This window comes from Aquarana catesbeiana, linkage group LG07 (genome assembly GCF_042186555.1).
Source record: "Aquarana catesbeiana isolate 2022-GZ linkage group LG07, ASM4218655v1, whole genome shotgun sequence".
NCBI classification, from domain to species: Eukaryota; Metazoa; Chordata; class Amphibia; order Anura; family Ranidae; genus Aquarana; species Aquarana catesbeiana.
In genome coordinates, this window is record NC_133330.1 from 273,898,246 (window position 1) to 273,917,895 (window position 19,650).

The 19,650-nt window shown below is 41.8% G+C and overlaps 1 protein-coding gene across 1 annotated transcript in view; it reads left to right on the forward strand.

Moving 5' to 3' along the window:
- Positions 1 to 19,650, forward strand: part of LOC141102974 (uncharacterized) — a 248,270-nt gene that overhangs the window by 135,273 nt on the left and 93,347 nt on the right. The window contains exon 28 of the mRNA XM_073592043.1: positions 36 to 18,731. Coding sequence (XP_073448144.1) covers positions 36 to 18,731 — 18,696 coding nt within the window. The remainder of the gene's footprint in view (positions 1 to 35; positions 18,732 to 19,650) is intronic.

Genomic DNA, 19,650 nt, shown 5'->3' on the forward strand with positions numbered 1-19,650 from the left:
TCAACCCTCAGATGGACACGAACTTACTGATCCAGATGAAAAACTTGGCACTAAACATCCAACTGGAAAAGACAAAATACCTGATGAAGAATCACTAAGTGATGAAGAGAAGGCCCCATTGGATCCAAACGAACCAAATGATGGACGAAGGCCAATTAGAAAACCCAAGAAACCTGGTACAAAACTACCACGTGATCCAAATCAACCCTCAGATGGACAGGAAACAACTGATCCAGACAAAAAACCTAACACTAGACATCCAACCGAAAAAGACAAAAGACCTGATGAAGAATCACCAATTGATGAAGAGGAGGACCCACTGGATCGAACCAAACCAAATGATGGACGAAGGCCAATTAGAAAACCCGAAAAACCTGGTAGAAAACTACCACGTGATCCAAATCAACCCTCAGATGGACGCGAATCTACTGATCCAGACGAAAAACCTGGCACTAGACATCCAACCAGAAAAGACAAAATACCTGATGGAGAATCACTAAGTGATGAAGAGGAGGACCCACTGGATCCAAACGAACCAAATGATGGACAAAGGCCAATTAGAAAACCAAAGAAACCTGGTACAAAACTACCACGTGATCCAAATCAACCCTCAGATGGACGCGAACCTACTGATCCAGACGAAAAACATGACACTAGACATCCAACCAGAAAAGACAAAATACCTGATGGAGACTCACTAAGTGATGAAGAGGAGGACCCACTGGATCCAAACAAACCAAATGATGGACGAAGGCCAATTAGAAAACCCAAGAAACCTGGTACAAAAGTACCACACGCTCCAAATCAACCCTCAGATGGACACGAACCTACTGATCCAGATGAAAAACTTGGCACTAAACATCCAACTGGAAAAGACAAAATACCTGATGAAGAATCACTAAGTGATGAAGAGAAGGACCCATTGGATCCAAACGAACCAAATGATGGACGAAGGCCAATTAGAAAACCCAAGAAACCTGGTACAAAACTACCACGTGATCCAAATCAACCCTCAGATGGACAGGAAACAACTGATCTAGACAAAAAACCTAACACTAGACATCCAACCGAAAAAGACAAAAGACCTGATGAAGAATCACCAATTGATGAAGAGGAGGTCCCACTGGATCGAACCAAACCAACTGATGGACGAAGGCCAATTAGAAAACCCGAAAAACCTGGTACAAAACTACCACGTGATCCAAATCAACCCTCAGATGGACGCGAATCTACTGATCCAGACGAAAAACCTGGCACTAGACATCCAACCAGAAAAGACAAAATACCTGATGGAGAATCACTAAGTGATGAAGAGGAGGACCCACTGGATCCAATTGAACCAAATGACGGACGAAGGCCAATTAGAAAACCAAAGAAACCTGGTACAAAACTACCACGTGATCCAAATCAACCCTCAGATGGACACATACCAACTGATCCAGACAATCAACCTGGCACTAGATATCCAACTGGAAAAGACAAAAGACCTGATGAAGAATCACCAAGTGATGAAAAGGAAGACCCACTGAATCCAAACAAACCAAATGATGGACAAAGGCCAATTAGAAAACCCGAGAAACCTGGTACAAAACTACCACGTGATCCAAATCAACCCTCAGATGGACACATACCAACTGATCCAGACAATCAACCTGGCACTAGATATCCAACTGGAAAAGACAAAAGACCTGATGAAGAATCACCAAGTTATGAAAAGGAAGACCCACTGAATCCAAACAAACCAAATGATGGACAAAGGCCAATTAGAAAACCAGAGAAACCTGGTACAAAACTACCACGTGATCCAAATCAACCCTCAGATAGACGCAAACCAACTGATCCTAACAAAAAAACTGGCACTAGACATCCAACCGGAAAAGACAAAATACCTGATGATGAATCACCAATTGATGAAGAGAAGGACCCACTGGATCCAAACAAACCAAATGATGGACGAAGGCCAATTAGAAAACCAGAGAAACCTGGTACAAAACTACCACGTGATCCAAATCAACCCTCAGATGGACACGAACCAACTGATCCAGATGAAAAACCTGACACTAGACATCCAACCGGAAAAGACAAAAGACCTGATGAAGAATCACTAAGTGATGAAGAGAAGGATCCATTGGATCCAAACAAACCAAATGATGGACGAAGGCCAATTAGAAAACCCAAAAAACCTGGTACAAAAGTACCACACGCTCCAAATCAACCCTCAGATGGACACGAACCTACTGATCCAGATGAAAAACTTGACACTAAACATCCAACTGGAAAAGACAAAATACCTGATGAAGAATCACTAAGTGATGAAGAGAAGGACCCATTGGATCCAAACAAACCAAATGATGGACGAAGGCCAATTAGAAAACCCAAGAAACCTGGTACAAAACTACCACGTGATCCAAATCAACCCTCAGATGGACAGGAAACAACTGATCCAGACAAAAAACCTAACACTAGACATCCAACCGAAAAAGACAAAAGACCTGATGAAGAATCACCAATTGATGAAGAGGAGGACCCACTGGATCGAACCAAACCAAATGATGGACGAAGGCCAATTAGAAAACCCGAAAAACCTGGTACAAAACTACCACGTGATCCAAATCAACCCTCAGATGGACGCGAATCTACTGATCCAGATGAAAAACCTGGCACTAGACATCCAACCAGAAAAGACAAAATACCTGATGGAGAATCACTAAGTGATGAAGAGGAGGACCCACTGGATCCAAACGAACCAAATGATGGACGAAGGCCAATTAGAAAACCCGAAAAACCTGGTACAAAACTACCACGTGATCCAAATCAACCCTCAGATGGACTCAAACCAACTGATCCAGACAAAAAACCTGGCACTAGACATCCAACCGGAAAAGACAAAAGACCTGATGAAGAATCACCAAGTGATGAACAGGAGGAGCCACTAGATCCAAACAATCCAAATGATGGGCGAAAAACAATAGGAAAACCCAAAAAACCTGAAACTAAAAAGCCAACCGATACAAACGAAAAACCAGATAAAGAATCACCAATTGATGAAAAGGAGAACCCACTGGATTCAAACAGTCCAAATGATGGACGAAAACCAATTAGAAAACCCAAAAAACCTGGTACAAAAGTACCACATGCTCCAAATCAACCCTCAGATGGACGCGAACCTACTGATCCAGATGAAAAAACTGGCACTAGACATCCAACCGGAAAAGACAAAATACCTGATGATGAATCACTAAGTGATGAAGAGAAGGACCCACTGGGTCCAAACAAACCAAATGATGGACGAAGGCCAATTAGAAAACCAGAGAAATCTGGTACAAAACTACCACGTGATCCAAATCAACCCTCAGATGGAAACGAACCAACTGATCCAGACGAAAAACCTGACACTAGACATCCAACCGGAAAAGACAAAAGACCTGATGAAGAATCACCAAGTGATGAAAAGGAAAACCCACTGAATCCAAACAAACCAAATGATGGACAAAGGCCAATTAGAAAACCCGAGAAACCTGGTACAAAACTACCACGTGATCCAAATCAACCCTCAGATAGACGCAAACCAACTGATCCTGAAAAAACAAATGGCTCTAGACATCCAACCGGAAAAGACAAAATACCTGATGATGAATCACCAATTGATGAAGAGGAGGACCCACTGAATCCAAACAAACCAAATGATGGACAAAGGCCAATTAGAAAACCCAAGAAACCTGGTACAAAACTACCACGTGATCCAAATCAACCCTCAGATGGACACCAACCTACTGATCCAGACGAAAAACATGGCACTAGACATCCAACCGGAAAAGACAGAAGACCTGATGAAGAATCACCAATTGATGAAGAAGAGGACCCACTGGATCCAAATAAACCAAATGATGGACGAAGGCCAATTAGAAAACCCGAAAAACCTGGTACAAAACTACCACGTGATCCAAATCAACCCTCAGATGGACACGAACCAACTGATCCAGACAAAAAACCTGGCACTAGACATCCAACCGGAAAAGACAAAAGATCTGATGAAGAATCACCAAGTGATGAACAGGAGGAGCCACTAGATCCAAACAATCCAAATGATGGGCGAAAAACAATAAGAAAACCCAAAAAACCTGAAACTAAAAAGCCAACCGATACAAACGAAAAACCAGATAAAGAATCACCAATTGATGAAAAGGGGAACCCACTGGATTCAAACAGTCCAAATGATGCACAAAAACCAATTAGAAAACCCAAAAAACCTGGTACAAAAGTACCACATGCTCCAAATCAACCCTCAGATGGACGCGAACCTACTGATCCAGATGAAAAACCTGGCACTAGACATCCAACCGGAAAAGACAAAATACCTGATGATGAATCACTAAGTGATGAAGAAAAGGATTCACTGGATCCAAACAAACCAAATGATGGACGAAGGCCAATTAGAAAACCAGAGAAACCTGGTACAAAACTACCACGTGATCCAAATCAACCCTCAGATGGAAACGAACCAACTGATCCAGACGAAAAACCTGACACTAGACATCCAACCGGAAAAAACAAAAGACCTGATGAAGAATCACCAATTGATGAAGAGGAGGACCCACTGGATCGAAACAAACCAAATGATGGACGAAGGCCAATTAGAAAACCCGAAAAACCTGGTACAAAACTACCACGTGATCCAAATCAACCCTCAGATGGACGCGAATCTACTGATCCAGACGAAAAACCTGGCACTAGACATCCAACCAGAAAAGACAAAATACCTGATGGAGAATCACTAAGTGATGAAGAGGAGGACCCACTGGATCCAAACGAACCAAATGATGGACGAAGGCCAATTAGAAAACCAAAGAAACCTGATACAAAACTACCACGTGATCCAAATCAACCCTCAGATGGACGCGAACCTACTGATCCATACGAAAAACATGGCACTAGACATCCAACCAGAAAAGACAAAATACCTGATGGAGAATCACTAAGTGATGAAGAGGAGGACCCACTGGATCCAAACAAACCAAATGATGGAAGAAGGCCAATTAGAAAACCCAAGAAACCTGGTACAAAATTACCACATGATCCAAATCAACCTTCAGATGGACACATACCAACTGATCCAGACAATCAACCTGGCACTAGATATCCAACTGGAAAAGACAAAAGACCTGATGAAGAATCACTAAGTGATGAAAAGGAAGACCCACTGAATCCAAACAAACCAAATGATGGACAAAGGCCAATTAGAAAACCCGAGAAACCTGGTACAAAACTACCACGTGATCTGAATCAACCCTCAGATGGACGCAAACCAACTGATCCTGACAAAAAAACTGGCACTAGACATCCAACCGGAAAAGACAAAATACCTGATGATGAATCACCAATTAATGAACAGGAGGACCCACTGAATCCAAACAAACCAAATGATGCACAAAGGCCAATTAGAAAACCCAAGAAACCTGGTACAAAACTACCACGTGATCCAAATCAAACCTCAGATGGACACCAACCTACTGATCCAGACGAAAAACATGGCACTAGACATCCAACCGGAAAAGACAGAAGACCTGATGAAGAATCACCAATTGATGAAGAAGAGGACCCACTGGATCCAAATAAACCAAATGATGGACGAAGGCCAATTAGAAAACCCGAAAAACCTGGTACAAAACTACCACGTGATCCAAATCAACCCTCAGATGGACTCAAACCAACTGATCCAGACAAAAAACCTGGCACTAAACATCCAACCGGAAAAGACAAAAGACCTGATGAAGAATCACCAAGTGATGAACAGGAGGAGCCACTAGATCCAAACAATCCAAATGATGGGCGAAAAACAATAAGAAAACCCAAAAAACCTGAAACTAAAAAGCCAACTGATACAAACGAAAAACCAGATAAAGAATCACCAATTGATGAAAAGGAGAACCCACTGGATTCAAACAGTCCAAATGATGGACGAAAACCAATTAGAAAACCCAAAAAACCTGGTACAAAAGTACCACATGCTCCAAATCAACCCTCAGATGGACGCGAACCTACTGATCCAGATGAAAAACCTGGCACTAGACATCCAACCGGAAAAGACAAAATACCTGATGATGAATCACTAAGTGATGAAGAGAAGGACCCACTGGATCCAAACAAACCAAATGATGGACGAAGGCCAATTAGAAAACCAGAGAAACCTGGTACAAAACTAGCACGTGATCCAAATCAACCCTCAGATGGAAACGAACCAACTGATCCAGACGAAAAACCTGACACTAGACATCCAACCGGAGAAGACAAAAGACCTGATGAAGAATCACCAAGTGATGAAGAGGAGGAGCCACTAGATCCAAACAATCCAAATGATGGGCGAAAAACAATAAGAAAACCCAAAAAACCTGAAACTAAAAAGCCAACCGATACAAACGAAAAACCAGATAAAGAATCACCAATTGATGAAAAGGAGAACCCACTGGATTCAAACAGTCCAAATGATGGACGAAAACCAATTAGAAAACCCAAAAAACCTGGAACAAAAGTACCACAGGCTCTAAATCAACCCTCAGATGGACACGAACCTACTGATCCAGATGAAAAACCTGGCACTAAACATCCAACTGGAAAAGACAAAATACCTGATGAAAAATCACTAAGTGATGAAGAGAAGGACCCATTGGATCCAAACAAACCAAATGATGGACGAAGGCCAATTAGAAAACCCAAGAAACCTGGTACAAAACTACCACGTGATCCAAATCAACCCTCAGATGGACAGGAAACAACTGATCCAGACAAAAAACCTGACACTAGACATCCAACCGGAAAAGACAAAAGATCTGATGAAGATTTACCAAGTGGTGAAAAGGAGGGCCCACTGGATCGAAACAAACCAAATGATGGACGAAGGCCAATTAAAAATGCAGAAAAACCTGGTACAAAACTACCACGTGATCCAAATCATCCCTCAGATGGACGCAAACCAACTGATCCTGACAAAAATCCTGACACTAGACATCCAACCGAAAAAGACAAAAGACCTGATGAAGAATCACCAATTGATGAAGAGGAGGACCCACTGGATCCAAACAAACCAAATGATGGACGAAGGCCAATTAGAAAACCAGAGAAACCTGGTACAAAACTACCACGTGATCCAAATAAACCCTCAGATGGAAGCGAACCTACTGATCCAGACGAAAAACCTGGCACTAGACATCCAACTGGAAAAGACAAAATACCTGATGAAGAATCACTAAGTGATGAAGAGAAGGACCCATTGGATCCAAACAAACCAAATGATGGACGAAGGCCAATTAGAAAACCAGAGAAACCTGGTACAAAACTACCACGTGATCCAAATCAACCCTTAGATGGACACGAACCAACTGATCCAGACAAAAAACCTGACACTAGACATCCAACTGGAAAAGACAAAAGACCTGATGAAGAATCACCAAGTGATGAAAAGGAGGACCCACTGGATCGAAACAAACCAAATGATGGACGAAGGCCAATTAGAAAACCCGAAAAACCTGGTACAAAACTACCACGTGATCCAAATCAACCCTCAGATGGACGCAAACCAACTGATCTTGACAAAAAACCTGACACTAGACCTCCAACCGGAAAAGACAAAAGACCTGATGAAGAATCACTAAGTGATGAAGAGGAGGAGCCACTAGATCCAAACAATCCAAATGATGGGCGAAGGCCAATTAGAAAACCTGAAAAGCCTGGAACTAAAAAGCCAACCGGAAAAGATCAAAGACCTGATGAAAAATCACCAAGTGACGAAGAGGAGGAGCCACTGGATTCAAACAAACCAAATGATGGGAGACAGCCAGTAAGAAAACCCAAAAAACCTATAAATAAACAGCCAACCGGTAAAGACCAAAAGCCAAGTGAAGAATCACCAAGTGATGAAAAGGAGGACCCACAGGATCCAAACAAACCAAATGATGGACAAATGCCAATTAGAAAACCCGAAAAGCCTGGAACTAAAAAGTCAACCAGAAAAGGCAAAAGACCCGATGAAGAATCACCAAGTGATGAAGAGGAGGAGCCACTGGATCCAAAAAAAACATATGATGGACGAAGGCCAATCAGAAAACCTGAAAAGCCTGGAACTAAAAAGCCAACCGGAAATGATCAAAGACCTGATGAAAAATCACCAAGTGATGAAGAAGAGGAGCCACTGGATCCAAACAATCCAAATGATGGGAGACAGCCAGTAAGAAAACCTGAAAAAACTATAAATAAAAAGCCAACCAGAAAAGTCAAAAGACCTGATGAAGAATCACCAAGTGATGAAGAGGAGGAGCCACTAGATCCAAATAAACCAAATGATGGGCGAAAGCCAGGAAGAAAACCCGAAAAACCTGTAACTAAAAAGCCAACCAGTAAAGACCAAAAGCCAAGTGAAGATTCACCAAGTGATGAAAAGGAGGACCCACAGGATCCAAACAAACCAAATGATGGACAAACGCCAATTAGAAAACCCAAAAAGCCTGGAACTAAAAAGCCAACCGGAAAAGGCAAGAGACCCAATGAAGAATCACCAAGTGATGAAGAGGAGGACCCACTGGATACAAACAAACCATATGATGGACGAAGGCCAATTAGAAAACCTGAAAAGCCTGGAACTAAAAAGCCAACCGGAAAAGATCAAAGACCTGATGAAAAATCACCAAGTGATGAAGAGGAGGAGCCACTGGATCCAAACAAACCAAATGATGGGGGACAGCCAGTAAGAAAACCCGAAAAGCCTGGAACTAAAAAGCCAACCGGTAAAGAACAAAGACCTGATGAAAAATCACCAAGTGATGAAGAGGAGGAGCCACTGGATCCAAACAAACCAAATGATGGACGAAAGCCAATTAGAAAACCGGAAAAGCCTGGAACTAAAAAGCCAACCGGAAAAGACCAAAGTCCAGGTGAAAAATCACAGAGTGATGAAGATGAGGACCCACTGGATCAAAACAAACCAATTGATGGGCGAAAGCCAGTAAGAAAACCCGAAAAACCGGGAACTAAAAAGCCAACCGGAAAAGACCAAAGCCCAGGTGAAAAATCACCAAGTGATGAAGTGGAGGAGCCACTGGATCCAAACAAACCAAATGATGGGAGACAGCCAGTAAGAAAACCCAAAAAGCCTATAAATAAAAAGCCAACCGGTAACGACCAAAAGCCAAGTGAAGAATCACCAAGTGATGAAAAGGAGGACCCACGGGATCCAAACAAACCAAATGATGGACAAACCCCAATTAGAAAACCCGAAAAGCCTGGAACTAAAAAGCCAACCGGAAAAGCCAAGAGACCCGATGAAGAATCACCAAGTGATGAAGAGGAGGACCCACTGGATCCAAACAAACCATATGATGGACGAAGGCCAATTAGAAAACCTGAAAAGCCTGGAACTAAAAAGCCAACCGGAAAAGATCAAAGACCTGATGAAAAATCACCAAGTGATGAAGAGGAGGAACCACTGGATCCAAACAATCCAAATGATGGGAGACAGCCAGTAAGAAAACCTGAAAAACCTATAAATAAAAAGCCAACCAGAAAAGTCAAAAGACCTGATGAAGAATCACCAAGTGATGAAGAGGAGGAGCCACTAGATCCAAATAAACCAAATGATGGGCGAAAGCCAGGAAGAAAACCCGAAAAACCTGTAACTAAAAAGCCAACCAGTAAAGACCAAAAGCCAAGTGAAGATTCACCAAGTGATGAAAAGGAGGACCCACAGGATCCAAACAAACCAAATGATGGACAAACGCCAATTAGAAAACCCAAAAAGCCTGGAACTAAAAAGCCAACCGGAAAAGGCAAGAGACCCAATGAAGAATCACCAAGTGATGAAGAGGAGGACCCACTGGATACAAACAAACCATATGATGGACGAAGGCCAATTAGAAAACCTGAAAAGCCTGGAACTAAAAAGCCAACCGGAAAAGATCAAAGACCTGATGAAAAATCACCAAGTGATGAAGAGGAGGAGCCACTGGATCCAAACAAACCAAATGATGGGAGACAGCCAGTAAGAAAACCCAAAAAGCCTATAAATAAAAAGCCAACCAATAACGACCAAAAGCCAAGTGAAGAATCACCAAGTGATGAAAAGGAGGACCCACGGGATGCAAACAAATCAAATGATGGACAAACGCCAATTAGAAAACCCGAAAAGCCTGGAACTAAAAAGACAACCGGAAAAGATCAAAGACCTGATGAAAAATCACCAAGTGATGAAGAGGAGGAGCCACTGGATCCAAACAAACCAAATGATGGGGGACAGCCAGTAAGAAAACCCGAAAAGCCTGGAACTAAAAAGCCAACCGGTAAAGAACAAAGACCTGATGAAAAATCACCAAGTGATGAAGAGGAGGAGCCACTGGATCCAAACAAACCAAATGATGGACGAAAGCCAATTAGAAAACCGGAAAAGCCTGGAACTAAAAAGCCAACCGGAAAAGACCAAAGTCCAGGTGAAAAATCACAGAGTGATGAAGATGAGGACCCACTGGATCAAAACAAACCAATTGATGGGCGAAAGCCAGTAAGAAAACCCGAAAAACCGGGAACTAAAAAGCCAACCGGAAAAGACCAAAGCCCAGGTGAAAAATCACCAAGTGATGAAGTGGAGGAGCCACTGGATCCAAACAAACCAAATGATGGGAGACAGCCAGTAAGAAAACCCAAAAAGCCTATAAATAAAAAGCCAACCGGTAACGACCAAAAGCCAAGTGAAGAATCACCAAGTGATGAAAAGGAGGACCCACGGGATCCAAACAAACCAACTGATGGACAAACGCCAATTAGAAAACCCGAAAAGCCTGGAACTAAAAAGCCAACCGGAAAAGCCAAGAGACCCGATGAAGAATCACCAAGTGATGAAGAGGAGGACCCACTGGATCCAAACAAACCATATGATGGACGAAGGCCAATTAGAAAACCTGAAAAGCCTGGAACTAAAAAGCCAACCGGAAAAGATCAAAGACCTGATGAAAAATCACCAAGTGATGAAGAGGAGGAACCACTGGATCCAAACAATCCAAATGATGGGAGACAGCCAGTAAGAAAACCTGAAAAACCTATAAATAAAAAGCCAACCAGAAAAGTCAAAAGACCTGATGAAGAATCACCAAGTGATGAAGAGGAGGAGCCACTAGATCCAAATAAACCAAATGATGGGCGAAAGCCAGGAAGAAAACCCGAAAAACCTGTAACTAAAAAGCCAACCAGTAAAGACCAAAAGCCAAGTGAAGATTCACCAAGTGATGAAAAGGAGGACCCACAGGATCCAAACAAACCAAATGATGGACAAACGCCAATTAGAAAACCCAAAAAGCCTGGAACTAAAAAGCCAACCGGAAAAGGCAAGAGACCCAATGAAGAATCACCAAGTGATGAAGAGGAGGACCCACTGGATACAAACAAACCATATGATGGACGAAGGCCAATTAGAAAACCTGAAAAGCCTGGAACTAAAAAGCCAACCGGAAAAGATCAAAGACCTGATGAAAAATCACCAAGTGATGAAGAGGAGGAGCCACTGGATCCAAACAAACTATATGATGGACGAAGGCCAATTAGAAAACCTGAAAAGCCTGGAACTAAAAAGCCAACCGGAAAAGATCAAAGACCTGATGAAAAATCACCAAGTGATGAAGAGGAGGAACCACTGGATCCAAACAATCCAAATGATGGGAGACAGCCAGTAAGAAAACCTGAAAAACCTATAAATAAAAAGCCAACCAGAAAAGTCAAAAGACCTGATGAAGAATCACCAAGTGATGAAGAGGAGGAGCCACTAGATCCAAATAAACCAAATGATGGGCGAAAGCCAGGAAGAAAACCCGAAAAACCTGTAACTAAAAAGCCAACCAGTAAAGACCAAAAGCCAAGTGAAGATTCACCAAGTGATGAAAAGGAGGACCCACAGGATCCAAACAAGCCAAATGATGGACAAACGCCAATTAGAAAACCCCAAAAGCCTGGAACTAAAAAGCCAACCGGAAAAGGCAAGAGACCCAATGAAGAATCACCAAGTGATGAAGAGGAGGACCCACTGGATACAAACAAACCATATGATGGACGAAGGCCAATTAGAAAACCTGAAAAGCCTGGAACTAAAAAGCCAACCGGAAAAGATCAAAGACCTGATGAAAAATCACCAAGTGATGAAGAGGAGGAGCCACTGGATCCAAACAAACCAAATGATGGGAGACAGCCAGTAAGAAAACCCAAAAAGCCTATAAATAAAAAGCCAACCGATAACGACCAAAAGCCAAGTGAAGAATCACCAAGTGATGAAAAGGAGGACCCACGGGATGCAAACAAATCAAATGATGGACAAACGCCAATTAGAAAACCCGAAAAGCCTGGAACTAAAAAGACAACCGGAAAAGCCAAGAGACCCAATGAAGAATCACCAAGAGATGAAGAGGAGGACCCACTGGATCCAAACAAACCAGATGATGGACGAAGGCCAATTAGAAAACCTGAAAAGCCTGGAACTAAAAAGCCAACCGGAAAAGATCAAAGACCTGATGAAAAATCACCAAGTGATGAAGAGGAGGAGCCACTGGATCCAAAAAAACCAAATGATGGGGGACAGCCAGTAAGAAAACCCGAAAAGCCTGGAACTAAAAAGCCAACCGGTAAAGAACAAAGACCTGATGAAAAATCACCAAGTGATGAAGAGGAGGAGCCACTGGATCCAAACAAACCAAATGATGGACGAAAGCCAATTAGAAAACCGGAAAAGCCTGGAACTAAAAAGCCAACCGGAAAAAAACAAAGTCCAGGTGAAAAATCACAGAGTGATGAAGATGAGGACTCACTGGATCAAAACAAACCAATTGATGGGCGAAAGCCAGTAAGAAAACCCGAAAAACCGGGAACTAAAAAGCCAACCGGAAAAGACCAAAGCCCAGGTGAAAAATCACCAAGTGATGAAGTGGAGGAGCCACTGGATCCAAACAAACCAAATGATGGGAGACAGCCAGTAAGAAAACCCAAAAAGCCTATAAATAAAAAGCCAACCGGTAACGACCAAAAGCCAAGTGAAGAATCACCAAGTGATGAAAAGGAGGACCCACGGGATCCAAACAAACCAAATGATGGACAAACGCCAATTAGAAAACCCGAAAAGCCTGGAACTAAAAAGCCAACCGGAAAAGCCAAGAGACCCGATGAAGAATCACCAAGTGATGAAGAGGAGGACCCACTGGATCCAAACAAACCATATGATGGACGAAGGCCAATTAGAAAACCTGAAAAGCCTGGAACTAAAAAGCCAACCGGAAAAGATCAAAGACCTGATGAAAAATCACCAAGTGATGAAGAGGAGGAACCACTGGATCCAAACAATCCAAATGATGGGAGACAGCCAGTAAGAAAACCTGAAAAACCTATAAATAAAAAGCCAACCAGAAAAGTCAAAAGACCTGATGAAGAATCACCAAGTGATGAAGAGGAGGAGCCACTAGATCCAAATAAACCAAATGATGGGCGCAAGCCAGGAAGAAAACCCGAAAAACTTGTAACTAAAAAGCCAACCAGTAAAGACCAAAAGCCAAGTGAAGATTCACCAAGTGATGAAAAGGAGGACCCACAAGATCCAAACACACCAAATGATGGACAAACGTCAATTAGAAAACTCAAAAAGCCTGGAACTAAAAAGCCAACCGGAAAAGGCAAGAGACCCGATGAAGAATCACCAAGTGATGAAGAGGAGGACCCACTGGATCCAAACAAACCATATGATGGACGAAGGCCAATTAGAAAACCTGAAAAGCCTGGAACTAAAAAGCCAACCAGAAAAGACCAAAGTCCAGGTGAAAAATCACAGAGTGATGAAGATAAGAACCCACTGGATCCAAACAAATCAAATGATGGACGAAGGCCAATTAGAAAACCTGAAAAGCCTGGAACTAAAAAGCCAACCAGAAAAGATCAAAGACCTGATGAAAAATCACCAAGTGATGAAGAGGAGGAGCCACTGGATCCAAACAAACCAAATGATGGGAGACAGCCAGTAAGAAAACCCCAAAAACCTATAAATAAAAAGCCAACCGGTAAAGACCAAAAGCCAAGTGAAGAATCACCAAGTGATGAAAAGGAGGACCCACAGGATCCAAACAAACCAAATGATGGACAAACGCCAATTAGAAAACCCGAAAAGCCTGGAACTAAAAAGCCAACCGGAAAAGGCAAAAGACCCGATGAAGAATCACCAAGTGATGAAGAGGATGAGCCACTGGATCCAAAAAAACCATATGATGGACGAAGGCCAATTAGAAAACCTGAAAAGCCTGGAACTAAAAAGCCAACCGGAAAAGATCAAAGACCTGATGAAAAATCACCAAGTGATGAAGAGGAGGAGCCACTGGATCCAAACAATCCAAATGATGGGAGACAGCCAGTAAGAAAACCGGAAAAACCTATAAATAAAAAGCCAACCGGTAAAGACCAAAAGCCAAGTGAAGAATCACCAAGTGATGAAAAGGAGGACCCACAGGATCCAAACAAACCAAATGATGGACGAAAGCCAATTAGAAAACCGGAAAAGCCTGGAACTAAAAAGCCAACCGGAAAAGACCAAAAGCCAAGTGAAGAATCACCAAGTGATGAAAAGGAGGACCCACAGGATCCAAACAAACCAAATGATGGACAAACGCCAATTAGAAAACCCAAAAAGCCTGGAACTAAAAAGCCAACCGGAAAAGGCAAAAAAACAGATGAAGAATCACCAAGTGATGAAGAGGAGGACCCACTGGTTACAAACAAACCATATGATGGACGAAGGCCAATTGGAAAACCTGAAAAGCCTGGAACTAAAAAGCCAACCAGAAAAGACCAAAGTCCAGGTGAAAAATCACAGAGTGATGAAGATAAGGACTCACTGGATCCAAACAAACCAAATGATGAACGAAGGCCAATTAGAAAACCTGAAAAGCCTGGAACTAAAAAGCCAACCGGAAAAGATCAAAGACCTGATGAAAAATCACCAAGTGATGAAGAGGAGGAGCCACTGGATCCAAACAAACCAAATGATGGGAGACAGCCAGTAAGAAAACCCAAAAAACTTGAAACTAAAAAGCTAAACGGTAAAGAACAAAAGCCAAGTGAAGAATCACCAAGTGATGAAAAGGAGGACCCACAGGATCCAAACAAACCAAATGATGTACGAAAGCCATTTAGAAAACCCGAAAAACCTGGAACTAAAAAGCCAACCAGAAAAGACCAAAAACCTGATGAAAAATCACTGAGTGATGAAGAGGAGGATCCTCTGGATCCAAACAAACTAAATGATGGGGAAAGGCCAATTAGAAAACCTGAAAAGCCTGGATCTAAAAAGCCAACTGGTAAAGATCAAAGACCAGGTGAAGAATCACCAAGTGATGAAGAGGAGGACCCACTGGATCCAAGCAAACCAAATGATAAGCGAAAGGCAATAAGAAAACCCAAAAAACCTGGAAATAAAAAGCCAACCGGTAAAGACCAAAGACCAGTTGAAGAATCACCAAGTGATGAAGAGGAGGAGCCACTGGATCCAAACAAACCAAATAATGAGCGAAAGCCAATAAGAAAAACTGAAAAGCCTGGAACTAAAAAGTCAATCGCAAAAGACCAAAGACCCGGTATAGAATCACCAAGTGATGAAGAGGAGGACCCACTGGATCCAAACAAACAAAATGATGGCCAAAGGCAAATTAGAAAACCCGAAAAACCTGGTACAAAACAACCACGCTATCCAAATCAACCCTTAGATGGTCGCAAACCATATGATCCAGACAAAAAAACTGGCACTAGAAGTCCAACTGCAAAAGACCAAAGACCAGGTGAAGAATCACCAAGTGATGAAGAGGAGGAACCACTGGATCCAAAAAAAACAAATGATGGACGAAGACCAATTAGAAAACCCGAAAGGCCTGGAACTAAAAAGCCAACTGGAAAAGACCAAAGACCTGATGAAAAATCACCAAGTGATGAAGAGGAGGAGTCACTGGATCCAAGCAAACCAAATGATGGGCGAAAGCTAGTAAGAAAACCCCAAAAACCTGTAACTAAAAAGCCAACCGGTAAAGACCAAAGACTAGGTAAAGAATCACCAAGTGATGAAGAGGAGGACTCACTGGATCCAAACAAACCAAATGATGGACGAAGGCCAATTAGAAAACCCCAAAAGCCAGGATCTAAAAAGCCAACCGGTAAAGACCAAAGACCAGGTGAAGAATCACCAAGCGACGAAGGTGATGATGAACAATGTCTGCCTGTTGCTGATCAGCCACATTATCCTAATCAGCCCCCAGATAGACACACACCAACTTATCCAAAATATAATCCTGGTACTAGGCAACCTATCAGTAAGATTAAAGACCTGATACAAATTAAACAAATTTTAAAGTTGATCAGACACTTGATCCAAACTACTCAACTTAAGAGGCAAAGTCCAACTGACAAACCAAAAAGGCCTAGTACTGTAAGCAATGATCCAGGACATGATGAAAAGTTGCCATCTAGTGGAAGAAAGCCACATGATCCAAATCAACTCTCAGAAGGACGCAAACCAAATGATACAAAGGATAGTCTTAATACTAGGCATTCAACCAGAAAGGACCAAAGGCAGGAAGACACTCCAACTGATGAGGAGGAGCAGCAACTGGATCCAAATCATCCAACTAATGGGCAAAGGCCAACTGATAACCCTAAAAGTCTGGATATTAGGCAACCTGTAGGTGTAGATCAAAAACAAGATGCAACGTTTCTGTCTAGTGAAAAACAGCCACGTGATTCCAGTCAGCCCTCAGATGAACACATATCGGCTAAACAAATCAATTATCCTGATATTAAATTGCCAACTGGAGAAAACCAAAGACTAGATAGAGACTGGCCAAATGATGAAGAGGAGCAGCCACAAGATAAAAAAAAAACAGTTGATGAACGAAAACCAGCTGGCGAATCCCAAAAACCTAGTGATAAGCAATCTGCAAATGATGATGATCAAAGACTTGATAAAAAGTTGCTGCCTGATGGAAAACAGCCACATATTGCAAATCAGCCCTCAGATAGACACAAACCAACTGATTCAAGTGAAAATACTGGTACTATACAGTCAACCAGAAAACACCATAGACCAGATGAAGACTCACTAAGTGATGAAGAGGAGGACCCACTGGATCCACACAAACCAAATGATGGAAAAAGGTCAACTAGAAAAACCCTAAGGCCTGATACTAAGAAACCTGTAGATGATCAGAAACCTGATGAAACATTGCTGCCTGGTGGAAAACAGACACATAATTCAATAACACCCTCAGATGGTCACAAACCAACTGATCCAAAAGAAAAACCTGGTACTTGGCAGCCAACCAGTAAAAACAAAAGACAAGATATAGACTTACCAAGTGATGAAGAAGAGCAGCCATTAGGTTCAATTAAACCAAAACTTCATACACCTCGTAATAAGCAACCTAATGTATTGTTGCCACCTGGTGAAAATCAGCAAGGTGATCCACCCTCAGATGGACACAAAACAATTGATCCAAACAAAAGTCCTGAAACCAGACAGCCAGTTGGAAAAGACCATAGGCCAAATGAAGGCTTGCCAGATAACAAAGAGAAGCAGCCACTCAATCCAAATAAACCAAATGCTGGGCAAAGGCCAAATAGAAAGCCCCAAATACCTGGTATGAAGCAATCAGTAGGCAATAATCAAAAACCTCCTGAAAAGGTGCTGCCTAGCGGAAAACAGCCACACGATCCAAATCAACATCCAGATAGAAGCAAACCTGTCGATCCAAACACAAAATCTGGTACTATGCAGCCAAGCAGAAATTACCAAGGACAAAAAGAGGACTCGCCAAATGATGAAGAGGAGGAGCCACTACATCTAAAGAAACCCAATGATGGGCGAAGGCCAACTGGAAAACAGCAAATACTTGGTACTAAGCAAGCTGTAGATGTTGATCAAAAACCTGATGAAACATTGCTGCCTGGTGAAAAATATCTACAAATTTTAAATCAACCCTCAGATGGACACAAACCAAGCAAAAAACCTGCTACTAGGCAGCCAACTGGAAAAAAACAAAGACCAGATGAATACTTTCCAAGTGATGAAAAGGAGGAGACACTGGATTCAAACAAACAAACTGATGGACAAAGGCCAACTGGAAAACCCCAAAGAACTGGTGCTAAGCAATCTGATGAAAAGTTTTGGCTTGGTGAAAATCAACATCGAACTCCAAATCAACCCTCACATGGAAGCAAAGCAACTGATTCAAACACAAAACCTGGAACTAAACTGCCAACTGGAAAAGATCGTAGACCATTTGAAGACTCACCAAATGATGAAGAGGAGGAGCCACTGGATCCAAACAAGCTGACTGATCAGCATAGGCAAACCAATAAATCCCAGAGGCATGGTACTAAGCAACCTATTGGCGATACTCTAAGTCCAGATAAAAATTGGCAGCCTGATGCAAAAAAGCTACATTACCCAAATCAACCCATAGATGGACAAAAGACAAATTATCTAAACCATCAACTCGGTACTAGACAGCCATCAATAGAAGACACAAGAGCAGATGAGGACAGACCAGCCAATAAAAAACAGCTCCTGGATGCAAGTCAATCTTCTGATGTACGCAAACCAATTGGTATAAACCAAAGTCCTGATCAAAACTTGCTGGCTGGTGCAAAACCTTTTTCCTCACCAGAAAGTGAATTAACATACAATGGTAAATACAGCATCATTTTTACTTACAAAATTGAATATGCATGACTAATTGTTTCCTAATCATTAAAACAAAACTCCATGTATGATCTTTATAGTATACTTACATTGGTCCAGTTTGTAAGTATGCAGCTCTCACATCTGAAAACCCCAATTTACACTGCTACAATGATTGTTGGCTCAGTGCTGCCACCATTTACAGAGCACCTTGTATTTTTTTTTCAATAACTACAAGGTGTTCTCTGATTGGGTGAGGTTGATGGGAGAGGTGGTGACATCCTTGTCAGGTAAAATCAGGCAACATGGGTATTTTTGTATTTACCTTTTTGCTAATGTAAGTAATATTCTTATGTTTTATATTCTTTGTGTTTTATTTTCACTTTTAATATGTGTTTTTAAGAATTTATTTCCTATATTTATTTAGGGCTAAGGTATTATGCAGTGCTTTGCAAAGTTTATAGAATCAGTATCATAAGTAACAATCTGTGAAGGATCTTATAATGTTCTTATCTGAACTATGCTTACTCTTGAAGCAGTTTAGTCTAGAAAGAGACCCGAAATCTAAATAGCACATAAACACATTTACAAATTCAAACACTGTATGGTAAAACAAGGATTAAAGATTGATTTGAAGTGACTCTGTCACTGTAACAGATCAAAGCTGCAAACACGTGTAAAGGGCTAGCATCTATACTGTACATGTCAACACATGCATGCAGCAGCTTTATTTTTCTTTGGTATACCCGAATGCTTGGTCACTCTGTTTGGGCCACTCTGATTAGTCCCACACTTTTCTTGTCAAATTTGTTTATTGAATTTTGACAATTAACATAGGTAAGTACATATGATGGCAGCAAAAGAAAAGACAACATACATGATAATAAAGTTGAATTGTAGCGCCAACATTAGCTAAAGATTAGGTG